Source organism: Periophthalmus magnuspinnatus, chromosome 22 (genome assembly GCF_009829125.3).
Source record: "Periophthalmus magnuspinnatus isolate fPerMag1 chromosome 22, fPerMag1.2.pri, whole genome shotgun sequence".
NCBI classification, from domain to species: Eukaryota; Metazoa; Chordata; class Actinopteri; order Gobiiformes; family Gobiidae; genus Periophthalmus; species Periophthalmus magnuspinnatus.
Window position 1 is genome coordinate 12,207,060 of NC_047147.1, and position 23,103 is coordinate 12,230,162.

Here is a 23,103-nt window from a genome sequence, read left to right on the forward strand (position 1 = left end):
GCTGGTGGCAGAAAATGTCTTAATAAAAAAAAACATTAAATTAAACATTATGCAAATATGCCAGTGCAAATTATATAACTGTATTGGTTTTTACACGTTGATAATATGATGACACCAATATGTCCTTTTGTCATCCTGTTTACTGTTACATTTTTAACCTTGTAATTTGATCACTGTCTATCAGATATTATTTTATAACAACTTTAAAAACAAAGATTCAGAAATACCCACTGCTGACAGCAGCTCTGTGGGGGTTGTGTTATAAAAAATTCTTCATAAAACAAAGGAGAATCAATGAGGAGAAATGGATCAGTGTGATGATTTCATATAACACATTTAGCAATTCATTGTGCAAACCATCTTGGCTGTGAGCCAGACACGTTGAGGCTTTCATTTATTAGATTGATTCAATCATGGAGGCTATGATGTAAATGGCTTGTACTGAATGAGATGTTTGATCCATGAGAAGGCACTTGCTGATGTGTTGTGCAAATTGGATTTTGGTCTTGCTCTGTAACTACCTTGTCATTTTTCTATTAATTTAAATGTTGTTATTGATTTCGCCATATTTTCTGATTGAAATGGCCTGCAAATGAATGGGAATAAAATTCTTAGGCTCACGTAGGATTTAAATTAATTCAAAACTATTGCAGTATTAACAGTAGTAGATTCTAAAATCACCAATTGCCTTATAAAAACGAGCTAGTAAACTAGTAAGGCTTTTAATCATAGTGGTCGGATTGTAATTTTTTCTTTCTTCAGTCGAACGTCCATATACCACAGTGTGGAAGGGCCTCTCACCTATGTTCTCAATGGGGAGCTGATCACTGAGCCACGCCCACTGCCTTTACCTCCAACACTGCCTCCCCTGCCTCCACATCCCCTCCCCAGCCACATGTCCCAGGCCTCTTTTGTCTCCGCTCTGGCCATGGAGGAGGAGAGCTCTGTGGAGGCTGAGAAGACCGCTGAAACTGGCCCTGTCACTCGCCAACCCCATGTTATGGCATGCTACCAAAGCTACCTCGCCCAGTACCAGGTAAAACTTATCTTACACTCAAGAAGACACACTACTACTATATTTGAGTTGTGCTTTTGTGCTTTTGTGCATTTTTGCATAGGTGTCTAATTGGTCTGTCAAGCAGCCGACAAACAAGAGAACATCTAAATCTTCACTCCACCGTCCCTTAGACCTGGATACACCCACCAGTGAAGAAAGTTCTGGATCTTTTGACCAGCTCTCTGTTCCTTGTTTTAAGGTATACTGTACATGTTGATTAATGTATATATTGAAAGTATCTTACTTTCAATATATACATATAAAATATATGAAAATTAACAAGAAATATGTTAATAATATATGTTAATAATATGTCATTTGTGCTGCGATCTGAAGATTGAACTATAAACCTTTTGAGTAATAATGATTGATTTTGAATGATTTCAGGTCATTAAGCAGGGCCTTTCCGCCAGCTCACTATTAGACAGAGGAGTTCAACTCATGGGAGATAACAACAGGTATTTAATCAGTTTGTGCTTTTTATATATTAACTAGAGCTGAGCAGCAGTAAAAATATTTTATTGTGATTGATTGCATGCTTAAATTGTAAGCAAAAGACAAAAAACAATATTATAACAATATAATATATATAATAATATAAAGGGTTTTCTTTTAGCTCCTTAATAGCTCTTTATTTTACCATTTAGGCCTAAATACACTGCTGTATTCACCCAGTTCTTTGCTGATTTGACTTGGATATGTCTTTCAATGGATCTGGGAAGTTATTTAAAAATAACATCCAAATAATATCTAAAAGCTCAGCACTAGCCTGTTTTATTACTTTTATGTTATTTAACCTTTTGAAGCTGAAACTATTTTTTTTTATATCAAAAAGCTTCTATTCCTGTGGCTGTTCTGTGTAGTCTGCTGCTTCTTTCTGCTCACTGTGAGTCTAAAAAAAGGGTGGCAGAATCCTGATGTAGTCTTGCTTAGGTCCAGATTCAGATCTGATAATCAGTCCTCCTGCTTGGTCCTTGTTTTGTCCTGGTTCAGTACTGGTGCCGTCCAAGTTCAAACCTTATTAACACATGAGAAGTGAAAATCTGTAGTTTTCAAAATAAACAGGATTGACACATGCGGTAAACTCCACGCATTGCTGCTGATTGATCACAAATCCTCTGTGCGCATATTTAATCATGTATTTGGCGTCACCCTCGGATTGAGCACTTTTTTTGGATAGTTTAAAAACTCAGACAGAGCTTTCTGTACAGCTTGGCTCTCTTCCTCATGTCCAGTGCGCAAACGTGCGCACATCAACGTGCCCAGCCCTAGTATTAACATTTTGTTTGTTTTTGTTTTGTGTCACTGTTATAGTATATATTCTTTTTGTAGTACACCATATACTCCTCTGGATAAACGGGCCATGGAGAACACAGATGAGGACACAATGACTGATGACTGGACTCTTGAGCAGCCTCTGGCCCAGACCAGGACAACTGCCATTGTGGAGGTGAAAGGAGCCATCAATGTGGTGCTCACACCTCTTGTGGCAGAGTCTCTGGACAGGTAGCAGTCATATTATATATTCAAGTTCATTTTATATTGTATACCAACATTTTTGAATAAATGGACTTGAAATATGACCATATTATTGTGTTTCAGGTACATTGAGGCCATGGTTCATTTTGCCAGTATCCGACATCCTGCAGCGATACTAGACGACCTGCATGGCAAAGTTTTAAATGAGGCGTATCAGATAAGCAAGTCCACTGTCACGGAGTCTGTAAGTCAACAATCATACTTCTATGAAAGCTTCTTGTAATTTTATATGAAAACAAACATCAAATATAAGATGAAGTTTACATTGAGCTTCTTTACAATCTTATTGTACTTCAATTATTGTCACAAATCAAGTCAGTTATCTCATAAAAAAGTTAGTTGAATGAAACTGGTGCTTCATCGTTGTCCAATCTGTTTCACCTCTCAGAGCCAAACGGGGAAGCAGGAGCATAAGCTGTCCAAGAGCGAGGCCGTGAACCCTAGCTCCCTGAGCGTTCCCCAAGGCCAGACTGATCTGTCAGTCAAACCAGATAATGTGAAAATCAAGGGCCTCCAGGCCAACGTCTCCATCCCTAAGGTACGACCTTTGACCCAGACTAATCAAAGGCTATGAAGGTTCCACAAAATGTGATCTGAAGCAGAATGCTCCAAGTGAAATCATCCCTATGCTTTAAATATGCTCTTAAAAGCCTTTGACTGTGCACATTCTTGAAGCATCACATAAAATGCATATATTAATTTGAATTCAGATTTTGGATTTGTCTGAAAGTATTTATTCTCCGTCTAGGTGAAACTTTGCCTTCTACAAGCTTCTGTTGAAGAAGGGTCTCCATCCTGTTCCAGTAAAAGTGTCACGCATGTGTCTCTTGTGGCACTCTGTTTTGATCGGATCGCCACCCAGTTCAGAATGAACAGGTACATCTTTTTTGTTATTTATTCATTAATGCAAAAAGTTTATTACTTGTTAGTCATTATAGAATTCTTGATTGTTTAACAAGATTACCTACTACAAAAATTGTCTGGTTTCAGAGGGATTGTGGAAGAGACCCCAAATGCAACAGAACATGGCCGACCCTCAGTCATGCTAGAGAAGTACGCCTCAGCCACGAAAATGCAGCCACAGTCTTCGGGCTCGCTGCGATCGAATGCAGGGATTGAGAAAGGCAAAGAGATTGCTGCTCGACTCAACATCCATCGCATTCACAGTCAGCTCCGAGGCCTTGACTCGACAGGTCAGAGTGAACTCTGGCTATTCCCCATTTCAAACTTATTTTACGCTTATTTTTTCTATCTCTTTGTAGACATTGGTACCTGTGCCATTACTGCAATTCCTTTTGAGAAATCCAAAGTGCTCTTTGGCCTGGAGGAAATGGAGGAGTTTTCAGTGGTGGATGAGACTGATGCTCAGGGCACAGGAGGTGACCTGGGTCGCTCCATGTCTTCACTGGAGAAATGGGGATGGATTATGTTTGAATGTGGCATTGAGAATCTTACAGTCAAAGGTAAAACATATATAATATAATATAATATAATATAATTTTTTATCAGCATCAATTTTGGAAATGGTGGGTGGAAAATAACTATATATGAAAACTTTTACCTTTTTTAGGTGGTCGACAATCAGGTGCCATCCTTTACAATGCATTTGGTGTGATGGGTCCCACGGACACAGGAGGGAAAACAGGAACGTCAAAGTCTAATGGATCCACAGGTTCACAGACAGGCAGCGGTTACAGCACAGATGTTTCAGATGACAACCTGCCACATGACCCCCTCAGCCCACCCTCTGATGCCAACGAACACTCCGACTCTGATGACCAGGTGAGGAGCCCTAATTACAAAAAAACACACACACACCAGACTGTTACTAGACAATTTTTCCTGATTTGTGCTTGTAGGATGAAGGTGTTGAATCAGATGACCTCAAGAAAGACCTACCCCTCATGCCTCCGCCTCCTGACTCCAGCAGCATGAAACTGACCATCCGAGAAATCTGGTTCAGTTTCGCTGCTCCAACAAATGTGCGCTCACCTTCACAAGCTATTTCAAGGTACAAGATCATTAAAGAGCCGTACGTGGCTTGAAAATGGTACACCTCTGTCTAATTAGTTTGTGTGCTACTTTTCAGGCAGCTCAATCTACTTAGCACAGCTACACCTGCCATTGGCGCCTGGTTGGTTCCCATTGACCAGCTCAAGTCCTCCCTACGCAAACTGGACATGGAAGGCACACTACGAATCTGTGCAGTCATGGGTTGTATAATGACCGAAGCTTTAGAGGTTAGAAAACTCACCAACAAGCCCTTGATATTTATTATTTTTGTTATAAACATATGTAATATTTATACTAACAGAAAAAAAGTATTCACATTCCAATCCGGAGCAAATACAACAGAGTTACCAAGAGAGCTCGGTATCTGCACGAGAATCCCTCATGTATGCTGTGTAACATCTTGCATCGCTATCTGCAACAAGCAGACTATTCCATTATTGAGGAGGCTACCATGGTAAGTGCATAACATATTGAGGCTAAAGTCTAATCAGTGGTGGATTGAGTAGAGCAAATTGTAGAAAGTATTGTTATTTTTAACATAACACTAATAATAATAAAGTAAAAGTCTGAAGTCCAGAAGAAAAAATGTGATAAAATAAAGATGCCCTTTCTCACATTGTAAAGCACTGATAATATTTTTTAACTCTCTTTAACACTGCAAATAGGTTTATGTAGGCTAATTGTAACTGAGTAAATAAATCCATTACAACGCACTTCTGAAACTTGTATCCTATTCAATCGGTTTCTCTTTTATTTCAGAATGATGGCGTTCCAGCACTAGTAACTCTAAAGAAGGGTCTTGTGGCATTGGCAAGGCAATGGATGAAATTTATTGTAGTGACTCAGGGTTTCAAAGCCATTGGTCTGATGAGACCTAACCAGCTTGCCAAGCCAAAAGAACCTCAGCCAACGCTGGTAGAAACAGTCATGGGCCTGGACAATGGTGCTGCCCTGCAGAGTGACACCAGCGCTGATGGAGCCGAGTTTGAATTCGATGCAGGTGGGAGTATAGAGCTTTCAAAGGGCTGGAAATTGTTTGGTGTACTTCACCTCTGCTTGTCAGTGTTTACACAGACATAAAATAACTACGTTTGTTGTTTGTCAGCAGATAGTATATTGAGGAAAGAATATTTGACTTAAAGTAGTTTCGGCATTCTTCTCAGAGTTTGATTTAATATTCTTTTGTGAAGCCACAGTGAGTGAACACACCATGTTGCTGGATGGATTGTGCAGCCGCCCGCCGCCTAAGGAAGCAAACACTGGTCCTGTCAGCGGAGTGGAAATCATGAGGAAGCTCTCAAAGTCCCACACACACAACGACTCCGGTCTCAGAATAAAGGTATACGGATTTTTGTGTAGTCAGTGCCCATATAGGTTTGTATTGATTTTCAAAAGAAACTCAGAAATATATTGTAGTACAATATTTAGCTGTGAATGGGAAATACAGGATCTAGAATGAAAACACCTGGGGGACAACTTTTGTTAATGAGATAATGTTTGCTGAGTTTGCTGACACATCTCTGTCAATCAGCCCCAAGGAGATTGTGGCTGTAGTTGTGGCTTATCTGATGTGTGAAATTAATGAATAATGCAGTATAAATCAGGAGGTTATAAGGTGTGATTCATAATTGTAGTGACAGATGACACTGTGTTAAATGGCCAGAGTTTTAAGTCTTGTGATTTACGATACTTAGGGTTCACATCCGTACCAGTCGCTCAGTTACACCAGCGGTGACACGGCAGCAGACTCCCCGGCCCATGTGAGTCGAGGGGGCTTACAGGCCAAGGACAGCCCCAGGAAGGAGAGTCTCCTGAGCAATCTGACAGGCAGTTTTCGAAGCCTCCACAACTTACTTGAGGGCACACCACAGAGGAACGAACCGTCTACTGCAGCTGCCGCCAACACCAGCTCCCTCACTCGCACAGGTATTCATATTCACAAAGAGCCTATGCATTTAAGGCCATTTGTACAGATGCATTTATACTGGCATTTCAAATAGTCTTTATGTAATGCTTTTGTGGCATTTCAGGGAACAGCCTTGGGACAGACATGCTGACAGAACATCCTCTGCTGTCGGCACCCTCTTCTGTAAGTTTTTATAACTGGATGTCCAATGCAGTGGGCGGCAGGAGTGGAGGTATCACGCAGGACTCACCAGCCACCCGCTCCCAGCACAACAGTTTACAAACAGGTCAGAAACCATGCCATTTGATTTACTGAAATTTTTACTCAATATTAATATATTTTACTTTTAAATGTTCCACAAGACTCTCCGGAATATCTATCCTTGGATAGCTATTACCAATATGAACTACTACCAGCAGTTAACAGCCCAGAAGGAGGTTAGGGATTGTTGTGTTGTCCTCCTGAAACAATCAGGAAGTCTAGTTTTTTCAGTCCCCCATAGTAAAATAGCTACACCGTGTTTATCCGTGTAGGAACATTTTTGTATGGAAATCAATTCTGTGACAAAATGTGTAAAGTAGACGGTGGTTAAGTGTTGTCATGTGTTAATATTAGTAAATACAATTCCTAGTCAGACAATCCAATGCAAAATATTTTCTCATCTTATAATTAATTAGGGCATTTACTATTTACACAAATCTCATTGGCATTTTAGGTGGGACCTGTAATCTCCCCACCATCCCTTCTGCATCAGACTTCAACACAGTTTTATCCAGTGACCAGAACACTTTGGACGGTACACAGTCACAGCATTCCCAGCACAGCACCAGCCAGGATGACATTGATGACATTGAGGAGGGCAACCAGTGCCCAGCAGCTGTACAATTGGCTGATGCCCAGGTATATAAAAGTCAATTACTGATCAAACTACTGTCACTACTATATTATAACTATGTTTATTTTTCTTAGGTTGTTTTCAAACCCCTGCTAAACTACACTGGCATACAGGCCCAGGATGCTGCCCCTTTAAGTTATAAAATGTATTTTGGAGAGCATTTGTCTTTTTCTGGGAACCTTGAATGTCTCCGAGCAGATATTGTTGATTCTGACACATCTAAAGAACGCAAGAGCAAAAGATCCAGAAGGTACAATATCATTCTCTTTTTCTCTTCTGTTTTATCATAATAATCTTCCTCTTGGCATCTGTAAGCACTATCATACCTCATCTTCTATTCTAAAGACAAGGCATGGTCAACCTCCCGCCTCTGGAGTTCAAACCAGCTTTGTTGATCGAGACTTTCAGCCTGAACGCGGTTGTCATGGAGAAGTCCACCAGCGCTCCACAGGGTCCCACTGCCGCCCCCCTGTCCTTCCATGATCTGAACCGACGTCACTACAATACTTTCCACTGTGACTTCACCACCGCCTGCCAGGCCATCAGCCAGAGAGTCGACATGGCCCTAGTGCGCCTCATCCACCAGTTCAGCACCATGATCGACGACATCAAAGCTACGCAGACTGATATAAAGCTGAGTCGGTACACTGCAGGCTCAGCTTCTCCAACACCCACCTTCAAGGCCCGCCCTTACCGCCATTTTAGGTCGTCTGACTTCAGCCGCAGCTCGAGGGGCAGCATCAATGGAGGGGGTCGGAGCGCCACACAAACATTAAAGAAAAGGGGAGCGGCAGGTGCTGTGGCAGGAGGAGCGGGCATGAGCGGAGGTCTGCCCCCAAATGGACCTCCATCAGGAATGGACACGCTGGGCAGAAGAGAACCAAGAGGTCGAACTTCTCTGGGGCGTTCAGAGAGACGCACTTCTAAGGTAATTAACATATTTATTTATCTCTTATTAGAAATTCAGACATATAGCCCTTTGTTTAACTGCATTTTTACACAACATAGCTTTGAAGACTGTAAAAAAAAATGCAATCCGCTGTGTAAACTATAACACTTATTTTTTTATAAATTGCGTTGTACTTGTCCAATCACTCTTGTATCATTATTTGAATTTTATTAAAAAGTTTTAAAAATGTAGAACATTTTGAAGTTTTGTCAACTATTATAAAATTATATAATTTGAGGCTCCTTTCTTATGAAATTAGTAGAAGTATTGCTACCAGTAGGTGGTGCCAACAGATTACAATAATTACATAGTGGTCATTTCCTTCAAATATATTTTTACATGTCAAGCAAAGAATAAAGTAATCATTTATATATATATATATTATATATATAAAAAAAATCTTGATCCTGTGTTATGATTGCAGGTGTCTCGAAAGGGTTCTCGTGACGTGGCAGACCACATGGCGATCCAGATGGATGACTCTGACTCTATCACGGTGTCGGAGCAGAGTGAGCCATCAGCCGAATGTTGGCAGAACATGTACAAGCTGTTAAACTTCTATTCTCTCATCTCTGATCCAACTGGCATCTTAGAGAAAAACTCCCCAGAGAACTGCCTTACAGGTTTGGCATGGCAGCAGTACATTATCACCCCTCTTTAGTTTTAGGGAAATGATGATGAAAATTTGTATGTGTTTTATAGAAAATGGCCACAGAACTTCAGAGTCGTTTTGTAAAGTGATTTTTGAAAATGAGCAGCAGGAGCCCACCACACCTAACAAGCCGTCAGGAAGGAGGAGGAGTCTAGTGAGCTCAGAGCCGCAGCATGTCACCCTCATTGTGTTTGGGATAGGCATGGTCAATAGGACCCACCTAGAGGCTGATATAGGAGGACTGACCATGGAGGCGGAGCTCAAGAAGATCCATGGAAGTTTTACACTGAAGGAAAAGATGAAAGGTACTTGGTAGCTGTAATAGTTTACTCATGTTTATTCATGAACAAAAATAATGGATCAACCTTATCTATTGTAGATGTGTAATGATTAAGGATGCCTTTTTTCATCCTAGATATCCTGCACCAGAAAATGACTGAGACCTGTGCATCAGCTCACATAGGAGGAGTTAACATAGTTCTATTGGAGGGCATTACACCAGACATTCAGTATGTGGGGTCTAATTTCTTCTTTAATCAGTACATTCCAGTTTTAAACTGTATTTAATAGTAGGCATTTGATGCTCATTTTGGTTTGGACAAAATTTGATTACTAAGCAAATATTGAATGTAGTTTCATTTTTACACTATGCCACTGTAGTGTATAGCATTCTTCCACTAATTTAAAAGAAATCCTCAATATTGCCTTCACCCCTTTCTTATTTTGCCTTTTTGCAGAAGATACAAGGTGAAGTGTTCGTCTCAAGTGTTTTTACAATTACAAAGCCTGTTCCAGCTTGGCAAGCAATTTCCCTAAAACACAACAACCCTAATCAAGTTACTAGCCCAGCAGTCATGCATCCTGGAAAGGCTATGAATCTGTGTTCTCACTAAGCATCAAAGTTAGATGTTCAAAAACACTTCAGGTCATTCCAGGACTCGCAATACGACTTCTTATGCTGATGTTTGGAGCCCCCCTTTGGTCATATGTGAATTGGGAAAATGCGACTAAGCTACAGTATCCCTTTTTAGCATTGTCTCACACTTCCCTCTTCTCTTGTCTTTTACTATTTTGCCTTTTCTGCCTTCTATGCGTAGACTGGAGGATTTTCCAACATCTCCCACCAGCACAGCTAAACAGGAGTTTCTGTATGTTGTTGTTAAATGTAAAGATTAGGCTTCATTTGTGAATCTACTCCTGCCCTTATTGTACATCGTCATGTGTCACCACATCACCATCACAACACCAATCACCGTGTTGTTGTTTTTTTTTGGTTTTTATTTTATTTTATTACAACAATTAAAACTGATCATTCGAAGTACCAAAATATCACTACTGATGATATTTTAAACCTAATAATTCAAAATCTCTATTTCTTATTTCTTAAACTTAAGTACAAGAAAATAAAGTATAGTACTTGTCTTGCTGCTCATATTTTCAATGTCATACAAAAATCACGCTCAATCCATTGCCATTATCAATCCTAGTCATATGAATGCTTACCTGAGGGTGCATGGCATTTGAATGGTAAATTCTCTTAGGCATTGTCGAAAAAAGTGTAAAATGGTGAATTTCCTTCACCTTATAATGTATTTATTTATTGTATTTTGTTTTGTCTTTTTCAGAACGGTGGTAAAATGTAACATTGCCAAGTCTCAAGCGCTGTATAGTGCACAGCGGGGACTGAAGACCAATAATGCTGCTGTTTTCAAAGTGGGGGCAATCATGATCAATATCCCCCAGCATCCAGCTACTTTGCACAGCATGATGGTCCGGAGCTCCCACCAGCTCTCCAAACAAATCTCAGACCTCATTCGCCAGCCCTCCAATGCGTATGTGCAAATATTTGTCTTTTTTAAACAGTTTTACATCCCTTGATAAATATCTTCATGTATCTCCTCCTAATATTCTTGTGTGTGTGTATACAGTCAGCCTCCAAACCGGGAGGACACACCCACTCCACAGCCCTCAGACAAAGCGTCCAGCATCAATCAGACGCCTGTAGAAGCCAATGAGTTCCCCCAACTTCCTGAGGGCCTGGAGAAGAAGCCAATAGTGCTTAAGTTTAGTGCCATGATGGATGGTATTACAATTGGAGCTGCCCTGCTGCCATCACTGAAGGCGGAGTACAAAATGGGCCGCATGAAGAGCCACGGAATGACAGGTGAGTGTGTCTGCCACAGATTCAAATGCAGCTTTAATTGTAGATCCTGAGTATTTGTTGTCATTATAATACACTTTTATTTACAACCAAGGGGCTCAAACCAGCTTCACTTTTGAACTGCCAAACCATAAGCTCTGTTTCCAGTCCAAAGTGTCACCTGTGGACTTGTCCACTATGCCTCCATCAGCCAGTCTCACTCTGCCCCCTGTCACTATGTCTGGAGAGTACATAATGGAGGACCATGACACTCACTCAGACCATGGGTGGGCACCTGATGACTTTCCTACAAAGCAAGGAAACTATTTGCAAGGAAACTACTTGCGCTGTGTAGCTGAGGTATTACACCACATCACCTTGTCATAAAGATTCAAAAACCTTTTAGTTAACAAACAAACATTTTCTTATATACAGATTGGTTCTTTTGAGCATAATCTGACCACAGACCTGCTCAACCACCTAGTTTTCCTGCAGAAGGTTTTCATGAAGGAGGTCAATGAGGTCATTCAGAAAGTTTCAGGTATGTCACAGTAAAGCCACTGTGTTTCATTTGTTTTGATTAGTTTTAATGTTTTAGTTGTCTAAATTGATCATATTTATTCATTGTGCATGTGCATCATGTTCATGTTCACAGGAGGAGAACAGCCCATTCCTTTGTGGAATGAACATGACACCTCGACAGATGCAGATAAGCCAAAGATTCTACTTTATTCCGTTAGCCTCATGTTTAAGGTATCTATCAAAAGTGGATGTTATTTTATAACTTATTGCCTATAATCTTGCTGAAATAGGAAGATTGTCCTTGTTTTTATAGGGCATTCAGATGACGGCCACTACTCCATCCATGCGAGCTGTACGCTTTGAGACTGGACTCATTGAACTAGAGCTGTCCAACAGAATCCAGTGCAAAGCCCAACCTGGTGGCAGCAGCAGTTATCTGAAACTCTTTGGCAAATGTCAAGTCGACCTGAACCTTGCTCTGGGACAGATTGTCAGGCACCAGGTATAGTGAAGCAAAATTATATTATTATTTGACCTTTTGCAGTTTGAGAGAGTTTAAGAGTCAACATTTCTTCTATTCTTGCACAGGTGTATGAAGAAGCAGGATCAGACTTCCATCAGGTGGCATACTTCAAAACCCGCATTGGCCTGAGAAATGCTCTGCAGGAGGAGATCAGTGGCTCCTCGGACAAAGAGGCTGTCCTCATCACACTCAACAGACCGATAGTTTTCGCTCAGCCTGTGGCTTTTGACAGAGGTTTTGATTCTCATCTCAGACCTTTTTACACTCATCTCACACTTTATTTAATTTCAAAGCATTATGTGTTACAGCGGTGCTGTTCTGGTTGAATTACAAGGCGGCATATGACAACTGGAATGAACAGCGCTTAGCTCTGAACAAGGACATCCACATGGCCACCAAAGAGGTGGTGGACAAACTGCCTGGGATTCAGCAGACCTCAGCCCAGGCCTTCAGCACTCTCTTCCTGCAACTGACTGTCAATGACCTGGGCATCTGCCTGCCCATCACCAGCTCCTCTCAGGTGAGCACTGCTGTTGTTACAATTTTAGCATTTGTGTGACTTTATATATTCATGGTGCTATTTGGGTTTTTTTTTGTTTTTTTTAAAGACAACTTTCATTACAAACTGTTGGAGTTTGTGTATGTGTACAAATACGATCAGTTGTTATGTGACATGTATTCCATAGAGAGGACAAGTGCCAGTTACCGAGGCCAACAGCTCTGAACCTGGGACAAGCGCATCAGTAGGCCGCCAAAAATATGCACGAAAAGTAACCAACGGTTTATTACATCTTCTGTGGCTTGTTGTGGGGAAATGACTAGCTTTGATCATTTCATACAAGTGGCAATATCACTTGTGCAATTTGTGTACCCATAACAACTTTCTATCTTTCTGGCATAACAAAGAAGTTTAACGTGGTGTATGTGCTTGGGCTGTCTAAATACATGGTAATGCCAGTTTCTGGGTGTAATTAATAATAATAAGAATAATATTAAAAAATATTAACGTGCAAAATGTGGTATAGGGGACTGCTGTGACTGCTGTGGTTTGATTATATTCAGCTCTAATGACTCAATGGTGAATAAAAAGATGTATATGAATATTTCTCTGAATATCCAGAACGTCCAGTTAATGACTTGATTTAGTGCCTTGTCAAAGTAATAAGATAGTCATTGTATTTAATCAATTGCTTCCCTCATGTGAAGCTTGGCAAAAGAATTCCAGCTTTAAATATTCCCATTATGTCGTTATGAGCCAGTGAACACATTTTCCTAATGTCATAGCATTCCTTATTTCTTTCCCAGGCCAACCACAGCATAGACTTCGACACCGGCTCAGCTCTGGTCCTGACCATTGAGAGCACACTGATCACTGCCTGCTCCTCTGAGTCTCTGGTGAGCAAAGGGCACTTCAAAAACTTCTGCATTCGCTTTGCTGAGGGCTTTGAGACCTCCTGGGATGACTGGAAGCCTGAAGTGCGAGGAGACTTGGTCATGAATGCATGTGAGTATAGTATAGAATGCACAAATATAGTATGGATATATCTCTTGAGAACCTTTGAGTGGCATGAGAGCTGACTTCGTCTGTACACATTGCTTCTAATTCTTGTTTTTGTCTATAGGTGTTGTCCCTGATGGCACATATGAAGTCTGTTCCAGAACTACGGGACAAGCTTCTGCAGGCAAGTTCTTTTATTTATCCGTTGGTCTATAAATTATTGATCAGACCTTAAAGCTGCACAATAAGCACAAAACTCTTTCCAGTAATTCTCTTGTACTGCCTCTTCCCTTTTATTTTTGTTCCTCTGAACAGAGAGCAGCAGCGCGGGTACATGGACATTGAACGTCCTGTGGAAAATGTGTGGCATTGATGTTCACATGGACCCCAACATTGGCAAGAGGCTCAATGCTCTTGGCAACACTCTAACTTCGCTGACTGGAGAGGAGGATGTCGATGACATCGGTGACCTCAATTCAATCAATATGGCTGACCTTTCTGACGAGGATGAAGCTGACACCATGTCTCCCCCCATTCATATGGTATGCCCAATTTAGATTTTTAATGCCACATTTTAGAAAGTGTGGTTAAACATACATAGAATCATACATGAGCTTATGCAATTACATTGAGTACATTCTATTATCCTACCTGGCTCACTTAAAAAGGATTCAATGGTAAAGTTGTTGAACTTTGCTCCTGCGCTTCCATGTTCCTGTTATTGCAGAGCCCTGAGACCCCGTACAGCCCTCGGCTGACCCTAAGGAAACGTCTGGTAAACCACATTCTGGGCCTGAGCCCCAGACCTCAGAGTGTGTCTGTCCCAGCTGACTACTTAAACTGTGCCTCACCTCGCCCAGCAGCGGGCACGGCCAGGTCCCAAAGACCTCTCTCCTGGGCCTGTGTATGTAGCCCCACAATGGAACTCTTGTCTGGGCTGACCAAATCATCTGATTCATTGGAGGCAGTACTGTTCTCTAAAATGCTGAGTAATGCTGTTTCAAATCATAGGACACTAAATCAGATGCATGGTACTTGGTGAATTGTTTTGCTGAGCTTTTGCTGCCCTCATTGAACTCAATGGCAGGTCAAGTAGAATAGACTGGTGGTGCACAGTCCCCATTGAAAGGGTTGCCTTATTCTTTTATCTCCGATTGAAGTGGTGGTGGTTTTACTGTTTTGGAATCTATTCTTTCTGGTGTGTGCACTCTTCTCAAATAAATTTATTAAACAACAACCAAATTAAAATCCAAGAAATGCAAATGTGGGAATGTTGCCTGGCTAAAATAATGTTTTGATTCTTGAATATATTTGGGCTTAACAGAGGGACTTTGAGCCTTATGTTTGTGAGTCTAACTTGTGTTTGACCTGCAGGAAAGTGTGGACCCCAGGCGGCAGATGGTTTTGGGGAACCAAGTGACTGATGCCAGAGGGAGGAAGTTTACCAAGAGAGTGGTGGACATCCGAGAACTGAATGAACAGGCCAAAGTTATTGATGACCTCAAGTAACACTTCTTAAGATTTATATTTGCTCTGATTAATAAATGCAATTTTATTGTTCTCTTTAACCTTTTCACCCCATTTCAGAAAACTGGGGGCCAGTGAAGGTACAATCAACCAGGAAATCCAGCGCTATCAGCAACTGGAGTCCGTGGCTGTTAATGACATCAGGAGAGATGTCCGAAAGAAACTGCGTCGCTCAAGCATGAGGGTACAATGCCTTGTATTTACTATTTTCATTACATTATTCTCATGTCTTTTAGTTGTTTGTGACTTTGTTTTGCTCCTTTGCCAGGCTGCCTCCCTGAAGGATAAATGGGGTCTCGGCTACAAACCCAGCTACAACAGGTCCAAAAGCATCTCAGCCGCAGCAGGCAGACCACCGCTGAAGAGGATGGACAGACAAAGGCATGTTGTGTTTTACTGCCCTGATGGCTCATTACAGTTCACATAGATCATATGATGTATCACTGTGACTGCAGCTCCAGAATAGGAGATGTGGAGGACTTTCCTGATGTGAGGATTGATGTGGCTTCCCCTGCACCTCGGGTCACTTTCAACATCCAAGACCCGGTAAAAACAAAAGAAAAACTTTTTAGAAACAACCTTGACATTCATTTGAATACATTTCTTTTGTATTTTCAGTAACTACTGACAAATCAATTCTATTATAGTCATTTTTCTACCAATTATTTTGTACACCTCTGTGAGGTTTATGAATGTTGGTAAAAATTAACAAACTTTATTTGCAGTTTGGTTAGTGATAGTAAATGGACACCTCAATCACATTAATTTGTGTTTAATTTAAGTCTAATAATCAGGCCTCGGATTCAACACCTGTCAGTCCAGGAGAAATATTTAAGGTATTTGGTTCAAAAATCTAACTTAGAGAATCAGACATTTAACAAACACCAACAAAAGTGTGTTTCCTTTTCTTAATGAGATATGCAAACTCAAATCAGGATGATGAATGCTATCCCACAAGAACATTCAGAGAACAATATTCATTATCAGATTTGTATGTTAATGCATCATCATTTCTTCTAAGTATATACCACTGAATAGCTTTGTTCTGGATTACATTATATTCAGACATAACTGAGTTATTTTAATGCACAGTCAAGTCCATACTGTTGAATTCTTATTTAATCACAAACATTCTCATCCTGACTTGAAATGCATCTGAATACTAAGCTTTCCTTCAGCCGCAGATTTCTTAAAACTTTTTTGTGTGCCTTTTAAGCAATCAGATATTAAACATAGCATATATAAATCTATATTTACTAACTTAACTTAATTAAATCTTAAAAATGGTGGTGTCTTTTGTCCTGCTTGCTTGGTTTGGGGCTTTTTGGAGTCAATCATTTGAATTCAATCTGAAATTTGCCCTACATTAGTTAGGGCTTACAGTTATGACCAGATGGGTTTGGAACAGTTTCTGGAATATGTTGGTACTAACTTCTGCTGGAGTGTGCTTCATCTTGTTATTTTTGGGGTAATATACACTCTCATCTTGTTGCATCCTGTCTTTCATTACCAGAAAATGCATGAATTTCCAGTTTATTTGAAAGTGTTGGTGGACTGCATAAAATCATGCATTGCTATTCATTTCCGTTTACTGCACGTCAAGTTTGGTTTTTTTTTTCCCTGGCCCTGACTCTGTGTTCCTCTGAAGTTCCCAGAGGAGGCAGAGCTGGACCTGTTGTCAGTCACCATCGATGACCCATCCCATTCATCTCATCTCCATCCTCCATCTCCATCCACTGAGACACATCGCTCGGTGTTCAGCGCTCCGGGCACTCCTGCTGTCTTCTCACCCACAATTCCCTTCCAGCATGATGACTCCCGACGCGATGACCTCTCCACTTCTTCGTCTGAGGACTCTGAAAAAGAGGATGACTTTGATAGATTACCCAGCTATCGACGGCCTATGTAAGTCCAGAGTTTACTCCAATTACTCTTACAGACTCCAGCTTCAACAAATCTTTCTCATCTTTTTGTCTACAGCCCACCCTCCCACAGAAAGTCCTCAGGTTTCGTTAGTGTTAGTCAGCTGTTCTCAGATCGCTGGCCGGGCACACCAACCAATCGCAGCTTCAGTGGCACCGCGACGGAGCGCAACATAGACTTTGAGCTGGACGTGCGTGTGGAGATTGACAGCGGGAAGTGTGTTCTCCACCCCACTACTCCGCAGCCGGAGCACGAGGATGTCTCCTTGAGGAGGTGGGATGAAAAGAGCTTTCACACTCTGAGAAATAACTCAGCCTTATTTGAAGTCTGACTGACATCCCGCGCTGGTTCCCATAGGGGTAGAAACGCCTCTGAAATGGTCAAATTATACTTCAAATAATGAGATCCTCTTGAATGATTTGTCAGATGAAAAAGTCTTTAAAATTTGTATTAACCTTGTGTATCTAGTGACATTTCATTATAAGGTATTGACCGTGCTCTGAAATGTGCAATTGGTGCTGTTATAGAAGCTGTGAGCGTAGTCTTAAGAGTTTGGAGCAAGACTCCCCTCCTAAGAAGAAGAAACTACAACCAACATACACCTCCACCACTCATCTCTTAGCCGGAAAGAAAAACCCCTCCTCTCTACAGACCAAATCGAATGACTTGGAGACCACAGTTTTTTACATTCCAGGAGTAGACGTTAAGGTTAGCATCTCATTCGCTAATTATACTGTATATTCTTCAGGTATATGTTTTGTGGGGATTTATTGTATATATATATTTTTTAATTTATGTATATATAATTTCACAGTTGCACTACAATTCCAAGACGCTGAAGACGGACTCACCCAATGCCTCACGTGGATCCTCTCTCCCTCGCACACTCTCCAAAGAATCAAAGTTATTTGGTATGAAAGATAATGGCCTTTCCAACCCTCCCAATGCTGTCCAAAGCAAGACTAACTCGCTCCAACCTCCCCCGCCCCCACCTATTCCATCAGGTATTATGCTCTCCTCATAAATTATTGCATGCCCTAATCCTGGACAGTCACATGCACAAGACGTCAATTTAAAAAATAACACAACTCCACCCAATGCATGTTACAAACATCGGGCATTTTGATCAATGGGTTCATGCATGCAATGTGCATCAAAGCTGGTGACATACCACAAATTGACAAATAATTAATTCTAAACATTAACCTAACTGTACATAAATCTAGACTATAAAATTAACTTGTTTTTGTCTTCATAGCCAAAGGTAAGGGTAGTGGAGGGGTGAAGACAGCTAAGTTGTATGCATGGGTGGCACTCCAAACTCTACCAGAGGAAATGGTCATCAGTCCTTGTCTGCTTGACTTCCTGGAAAAGGCCTTAGAGACTATTCCTATCACTCCTGTGGATAGGAACTATGCAGGTTTGTCACATATCTAGGAGACAGCCCACACATACTGTACTGCTGATGTTGTGTTTTTGAAATATGTATGACTATGTTGTGTTTACCTTCAGCAGTAGCCTCTCAGGAGGATGATGTGGGTCAGTTTGATGCCGTGGACCCATTGGAAGAATCCACTACTTCTCTTGTTTCTTCGTCTACGTCTGCCTACTCCTCTTTCCCTGTTGATGTTGTAGTTTATGTCAGAGTTCAGGTAACACACTGGCTACTGTCTTGAAATCTTGCAGTCAATTGTTATGCCTAATACTATTAAAAAGCCTGGTTTCTTTTCCGCAGCCCTCACAAATTCGGTTTAGCTGTTTGCCCATGTCCAGAGTGGAGTGCATGCTCAAACTGCCGTCCTTAGACCTGGTCTTCTCTTCAAACCGTGGAGAGTTGGAGCTTCCATCAGGACCCCATCCCACAGAGGCAGCCCACCCTCCCTCCTCCACCCCTCCTGGGCAGCATGTACCAAAGATACCCCCCAGCAAAGGTGGGCAGTGTAGCAGCATATGGAATTCTTACTATATAGTATCTGAACTATAATCTGCTAATATTTCAGTCTTTTTTTGTCTTTGCTTCAACACTTGGCATACACCCACAATATGATGTTGTTACATACTGGAGTGAAGTTTTCTAACTAGTTCATCATGCGTCCCTTTCTTCTCCTTCTTCATGGGCAGCGTCTCCTCTGCTGGGGAGCCCTCTGGGCAGGAGCCGCCACAGCAGCAGTCAGTCAGACCTGACTGGCCCCCCCAGTAACTCCTCCGGCCTCAGCTTCACTGCCTGCATGTCGGACTTCTCCCTGTACGTCTTCCACCCCTACGGCGCTGGGAAACAGAAATCTGCAGTCACAGGGTTGCCTCCAGGCCCAGGACCCCTAGGTATGGAAAAGAAAAAGTGATTTTGTAATACACTGGTTCCTGGATTAAGTATTTGATAAGGCTGTCATTTGTGGTTACAGGCACAGTGGATGAGGAGCCATCTTCAGTCACAGGAAGAAAAGACTCCCTGAGCATCAATCTGGAGTTTGTCAAAGTCAGCTTATCCAGGATGAGGCGCACCGGGGGCCCCATGCTGATCGAGAGCTTCATCCCAGCCAAGGGGGGCAAGATAGACACCACTCTCATCAATATTTCAGGTACATTCTGGCTCCAATTCTGATGGTGACATTTGTTACAACAGGGGTTCTCTTTGACATGATCCTCTTAAAAAGCTCATTAAATGTTGAAAAGGTGAACCTGACATCATGTTACACCCTTCTGTATTCTAGCTGTGTGCGACATTGGCTCTGCTTCCTTCAAATACGACATGCGGCGGCTGGGTGAGATCCTGGCCTTTCCTAAAGCCTGGTATCGCAGGAGTATTGCCAGGCGTCTGTTTTTAGGAGACCAGACCATAAACCTGCCAGGTGACCTGTTTTTGGATTAGCATTGATTTGTTTTGTATTACACAAATATCACACTCCACGAAACACCCGCTCTGGCCTCTTTCCACTAGTTCATCCTCAATCTCAGTGGATCTGTCTTGTGTTCATTTTTAATATCCCATCTTGTTGCCCTTCTTGAGCCAACATGATCCTTCTCTGTTCTATGTTGACATTTGCACGGCTGTCCTTTTACTTACATCTCCATTCTCCACAGCCTCTGGCCCTGCGACCCCTGACTCTGCTGAAACGCAGCACCTGTCACCTGAGTCTAGTCGAAAGGCTTACTGGAGGACGTGGGACGGCAGCAGCGGGGCACACGCCCCTCAGTCTCCAAATGTGTTTTCGGAGCATTCCACAGGAAGTAACATGTCTCCTGCCCTCAGCCACCTCAAGTCACCCGGGCCGGGACGCACAAGAAGCGTGTCTGACTCCTCTGCTCCAAGGAGAGGTAAGCAGAGAAATTAACCCTCAGAGCACAGTGGTCTATATGAAGAACAATCAAATTCACATGGTTTTGCATAGCTTAGCTGTCACACTGCATGACACTAAACAAGGCCATGTTTGAGGATCAGTAAAAGAGAAAAGTCAATTTAGCTTCAACCTCCTTCTTGTAAAACTTGTATTCCAGCTGGTCTATAACTGACAGATTTAATTGGCTGTTTTAAAAACACATGATTTCTGTTTAATCACAGCAGGATGTTTGTACAGAGGTTGTAAACATCTTTAATTATTGTAGAAATAAAGCAGTCTCTCTATTTGTAAAGTTAAATCTCATAAACAGATTCTGATTTGAACATTAATTTTCTATTTTTCAGATTCAGTGTCAAAAACCTCGACTCCATCCTTCGGCAAAAATGGAAAGACCACCGGGCAGCAGGGGGCGCCATGGGAGACCCTTGTAGTGTTTGCCATCAACTTGAAACAGCTCACTGTGCAAATGAACATGAGCAATGTTATGGGAAACAACACGTAAGGACACATCAAAATAGTTAAAAGCTGTAATTCCTCTTGGTGTAAGCTGTTATAAAGAATGTATCCCTTGATGGACTGTGATGGTGCTGGACTTAATCACTCTTTGTTTACATTCATCACAGTAAGAAGTGATTGCAGGTTTTCTCTCTAGGGTGACTTTTTGCTCATCCTTATTATTTTACCATCAGTTCAAATCTGATTTTCTACCCTCTCTGGCCTCTTTTCGCCCACCCCTTTCCGTTCCTTTCATCTGTTCTAATGACTGCGTATGCCGGTGACTTCAGAAAATACAGCGATGTACAAGTTTTATCTCTCTGGTTAAGGTGGCTTTGCAGAAAAATCTGCTGAATCATTGACAAACAGGGAACCTTCATAACTTAGACCCAACAGTTTTATGAGCTCTGAGTCCAAGAAAGTCAGAAAGGAATTGTGTGGGCGCATCTTTTAGTCACAAAAACCACACCCCACTGTTGTTTACAGCAAGTATCTACACTGAAGGCTGTTGTTCCAATAATACAAGATTTTAGACTATTTAGAGAAAAAAATACAGTTTTCTTGGTATTTCTACTACAGTTTGCACATGCTCTAACATTCTTTGATCTTGCATTGGATAATAAATTATTTTAAAAAATATGAAAAATGCTCAAACAACAAGCGTTTTGGTAAATGCATTTGAGTAAATTTTAGGACTTTTAAAAGATGCAGTATGTAACTTTTATGGAGGAAGATAAGTCTCTTGCTTGTCTTCATAAAGATGTTATTGCTTTGCCTTAAAGGATCCACAGTATGGTATTAAACTTATCTGCTTGAGATTAGTTGAATAATGCCATCAGGTCAAGTTACAGGTCAGATCTGCGGAGAGGTGACCCCACTCCCAGTAAGATTGCATTGTATTTATTCAGGTAACTGAATAAATGCAAAATGACACCATATTGTGGAACATTATACACAAAGCACTATCATCTCTAAAACAAGCAAGTGGTGTACCCCCCTCCAAAAATGTTACATTGTGCACCTTTAATTTAATCACTATAATTTTTCACTTTATTTGTTTATTTTGCCTAGTAATTTTAAGATATGTTGGTGTACTTATACTTTGGTACAAATTATATAACAGATTATTTCTAGTTTATAATACAAAAAACATGTTTTTTGTTATTCCAAATACAGCACGCTAACAGGTGCCATTCTGTTTTTGTAGCAAATCCAAAAGTGGAGCTGTCAATCACTTATTTGGCCAAGATTTATTTTTCACTTCTGTTTGCCGTGTTTACACCTGGCCAAGCCTTCACGATGAGAGTCATTTATGTTTGATGGAGAATGTGCTCCATTATTCAGCGCCCTTTCTCTGTGTGTTTTGGCCCCTGCAGCTGGACGACCAGTGGACTGAAGAGCCAGGGCCGTCTGTCTGTGGGCAGTAACCGAGACCGTGAGATCAGCATGAGCGTTGGCCTGGGACGTTCCAAACTGGACTCTAAGGGCGGAGTGGTGGGTGGCAACATAGATGTCAACACCCTGGAGATGGTCTGTAAGTGAACACTACAATATCTCCTGTTTTTCCATGACTTGTTAGCTGCTCATTTTTCTAGTCACATGAGCCAGGATTCTCACTCTGTGTGTAGAGCTGGGTAGACGTAAACACATTCAACATGATAGTATTTTGATTATAAGGTTTGGCTTGTGGTTAGCAATTCGATATGTTTTGGTTGTATTTTGGTGAAATTTTGAGTAGGCATTAGAGATTGGAAAAAAAAAATTATTTACTCTGCTTTTTCAATTATTTTATTTTAATGAATCTTCATTTTACCTGGCAGAACATAATCTTCTATCTCCACCACTCACTCGCACACACACATACACACCACATTAGTAATAGGGAAGGTGGGAGAAGTGTCACAACAGTTTTCACAAGGACAGTTTATGCATAGGGTTACAAATACAATATAATGGTAAATGTTCAAGCATTTCAGTTGATTTGGTTCATTTGTCTATGTTGGGGTTGCTGTATGTGTATAAAAAAGTGATTGCCAGTTATTGCCAATTATCTGTTTGGGTTTTTTTTTGTGTTTTTTTTTTTTTGGGGGGGGGGGTGTTTGTATTTTTATGGAGTAAAACATAAA

General features: G+C 41.2%; 1 protein-coding gene across 9 annotated transcripts in view; it reads left to right on the forward strand.

The window, feature by feature from the left end:
* Positions 1-23,103, forward strand: part of kiaa1109 (KIAA1109 ortholog) — a 38,879-nt gene that overhangs the window by 11,542 nt on the left and 4,234 nt on the right. The window contains exons 29-82 of one of the 9 annotated variants that reach the window (XM_055231222.1): positions 763-1,036; positions 1,119-1,256; positions 1,445-1,515; positions 2,390-2,563; positions 2,660-2,780; positions 2,985-3,134; positions 3,345-3,472; positions 3,587-3,789; positions 3,859-4,059; positions 4,167-4,378; positions 4,456-4,607; positions 4,686-4,836; positions 4,911-5,063; positions 5,369-5,609; positions 5,800-5,948; positions 6,304-6,535; positions 6,640-6,801; positions 7,231-7,415; positions 7,485-7,660; positions 7,756-8,338; positions 8,784-8,982; positions 9,062-9,316; positions 9,427-9,520; positions 10,637-10,843; positions 10,940-11,175; positions 11,267-11,511; positions 11,587-11,692; positions 11,807-11,904; positions 11,987-12,175; positions 12,262-12,430; positions 12,505-12,716; positions 12,883-12,966; positions 13,502-13,700; positions 13,819-13,882; positions 14,014-14,236; positions 14,422-14,598; positions 15,069-15,199; positions 15,282-15,405; positions 15,490-15,602; positions 15,677-15,767; positions 16,004-16,057; positions 16,870-17,126; positions 17,202-17,417; positions 17,672-17,852; positions 17,959-18,148; positions 18,403-18,564; positions 18,657-18,796; positions 18,880-19,075; positions 19,266-19,466; positions 19,547-19,723; positions 19,856-19,993; positions 20,226-20,459; positions 20,827-20,980; positions 22,354-22,511. In XM_055231222.1, the coding sequence (XP_055087197.1) occupies positions 763-1,036; positions 1,119-1,256; positions 1,445-1,515; positions 2,390-2,563; positions 2,660-2,780; positions 2,985-3,134; positions 3,345-3,472; positions 3,587-3,789; positions 3,859-4,059; positions 4,167-4,378; positions 4,456-4,607; positions 4,686-4,836; positions 4,911-5,063; positions 5,369-5,609; positions 5,800-5,948; positions 6,304-6,535; positions 6,640-6,801; positions 7,231-7,415; positions 7,485-7,660; positions 7,756-8,338; positions 8,784-8,982; positions 9,062-9,316; positions 9,427-9,520; positions 10,637-10,843; positions 10,940-11,175; positions 11,267-11,511; positions 11,587-11,692; positions 11,807-11,904; positions 11,987-12,175; positions 12,262-12,430; positions 12,505-12,716; positions 12,883-12,966; positions 13,502-13,700; positions 13,819-13,882; positions 14,014-14,236; positions 14,422-14,598; positions 15,069-15,199; positions 15,282-15,405; positions 15,490-15,602; positions 15,677-15,767; positions 16,004-16,057; positions 16,870-17,126; positions 17,202-17,417; positions 17,672-17,852; positions 17,959-18,148; positions 18,403-18,564; positions 18,657-18,796; positions 18,880-19,075; positions 19,266-19,466; positions 19,547-19,723; positions 19,856-19,993; positions 20,226-20,459; positions 20,827-20,980; positions 22,354-22,511 (9,530 nt within the window). The remainder of the gene's footprint in view (positions 1-762; positions 1,037-1,118; positions 1,257-1,444; positions 1,516-2,389; positions 2,564-2,659; positions 2,781-2,984; positions 3,135-3,344; positions 3,473-3,586; positions 3,790-3,858; positions 4,060-4,166; positions 4,379-4,455; positions 4,608-4,685; positions 4,837-4,910; positions 5,064-5,368; positions 5,610-5,799; positions 5,949-6,303; positions 6,536-6,639; positions 6,802-7,230; positions 7,416-7,484; positions 7,661-7,755; positions 8,339-8,783; positions 8,983-9,061; positions 9,317-9,426; positions 9,521-10,636; positions 10,844-10,939; positions 11,176-11,266; positions 11,512-11,586; positions 11,693-11,806; positions 11,905-11,986; positions 12,176-12,261; positions 12,431-12,504; positions 12,717-12,882; positions 12,967-13,501; positions 13,701-13,818; positions 13,883-14,013; positions 14,237-14,421; positions 14,599-15,068; positions 15,200-15,281; positions 15,406-15,489; positions 15,603-15,676; positions 15,768-16,003; positions 16,058-16,869; positions 17,127-17,201; positions 17,418-17,671; positions 17,853-17,958; positions 18,149-18,402; positions 18,565-18,656; positions 18,797-18,879; positions 19,076-19,265; positions 19,467-19,546; positions 19,724-19,855; positions 19,994-20,225; positions 20,460-20,826; positions 20,981-22,353; positions 22,512-23,103) is intronic. The other 8 variants (XM_055231223.1, XM_055231227.1, XM_055231224.1 and 5 more) reach the window with 8 other exon arrangements.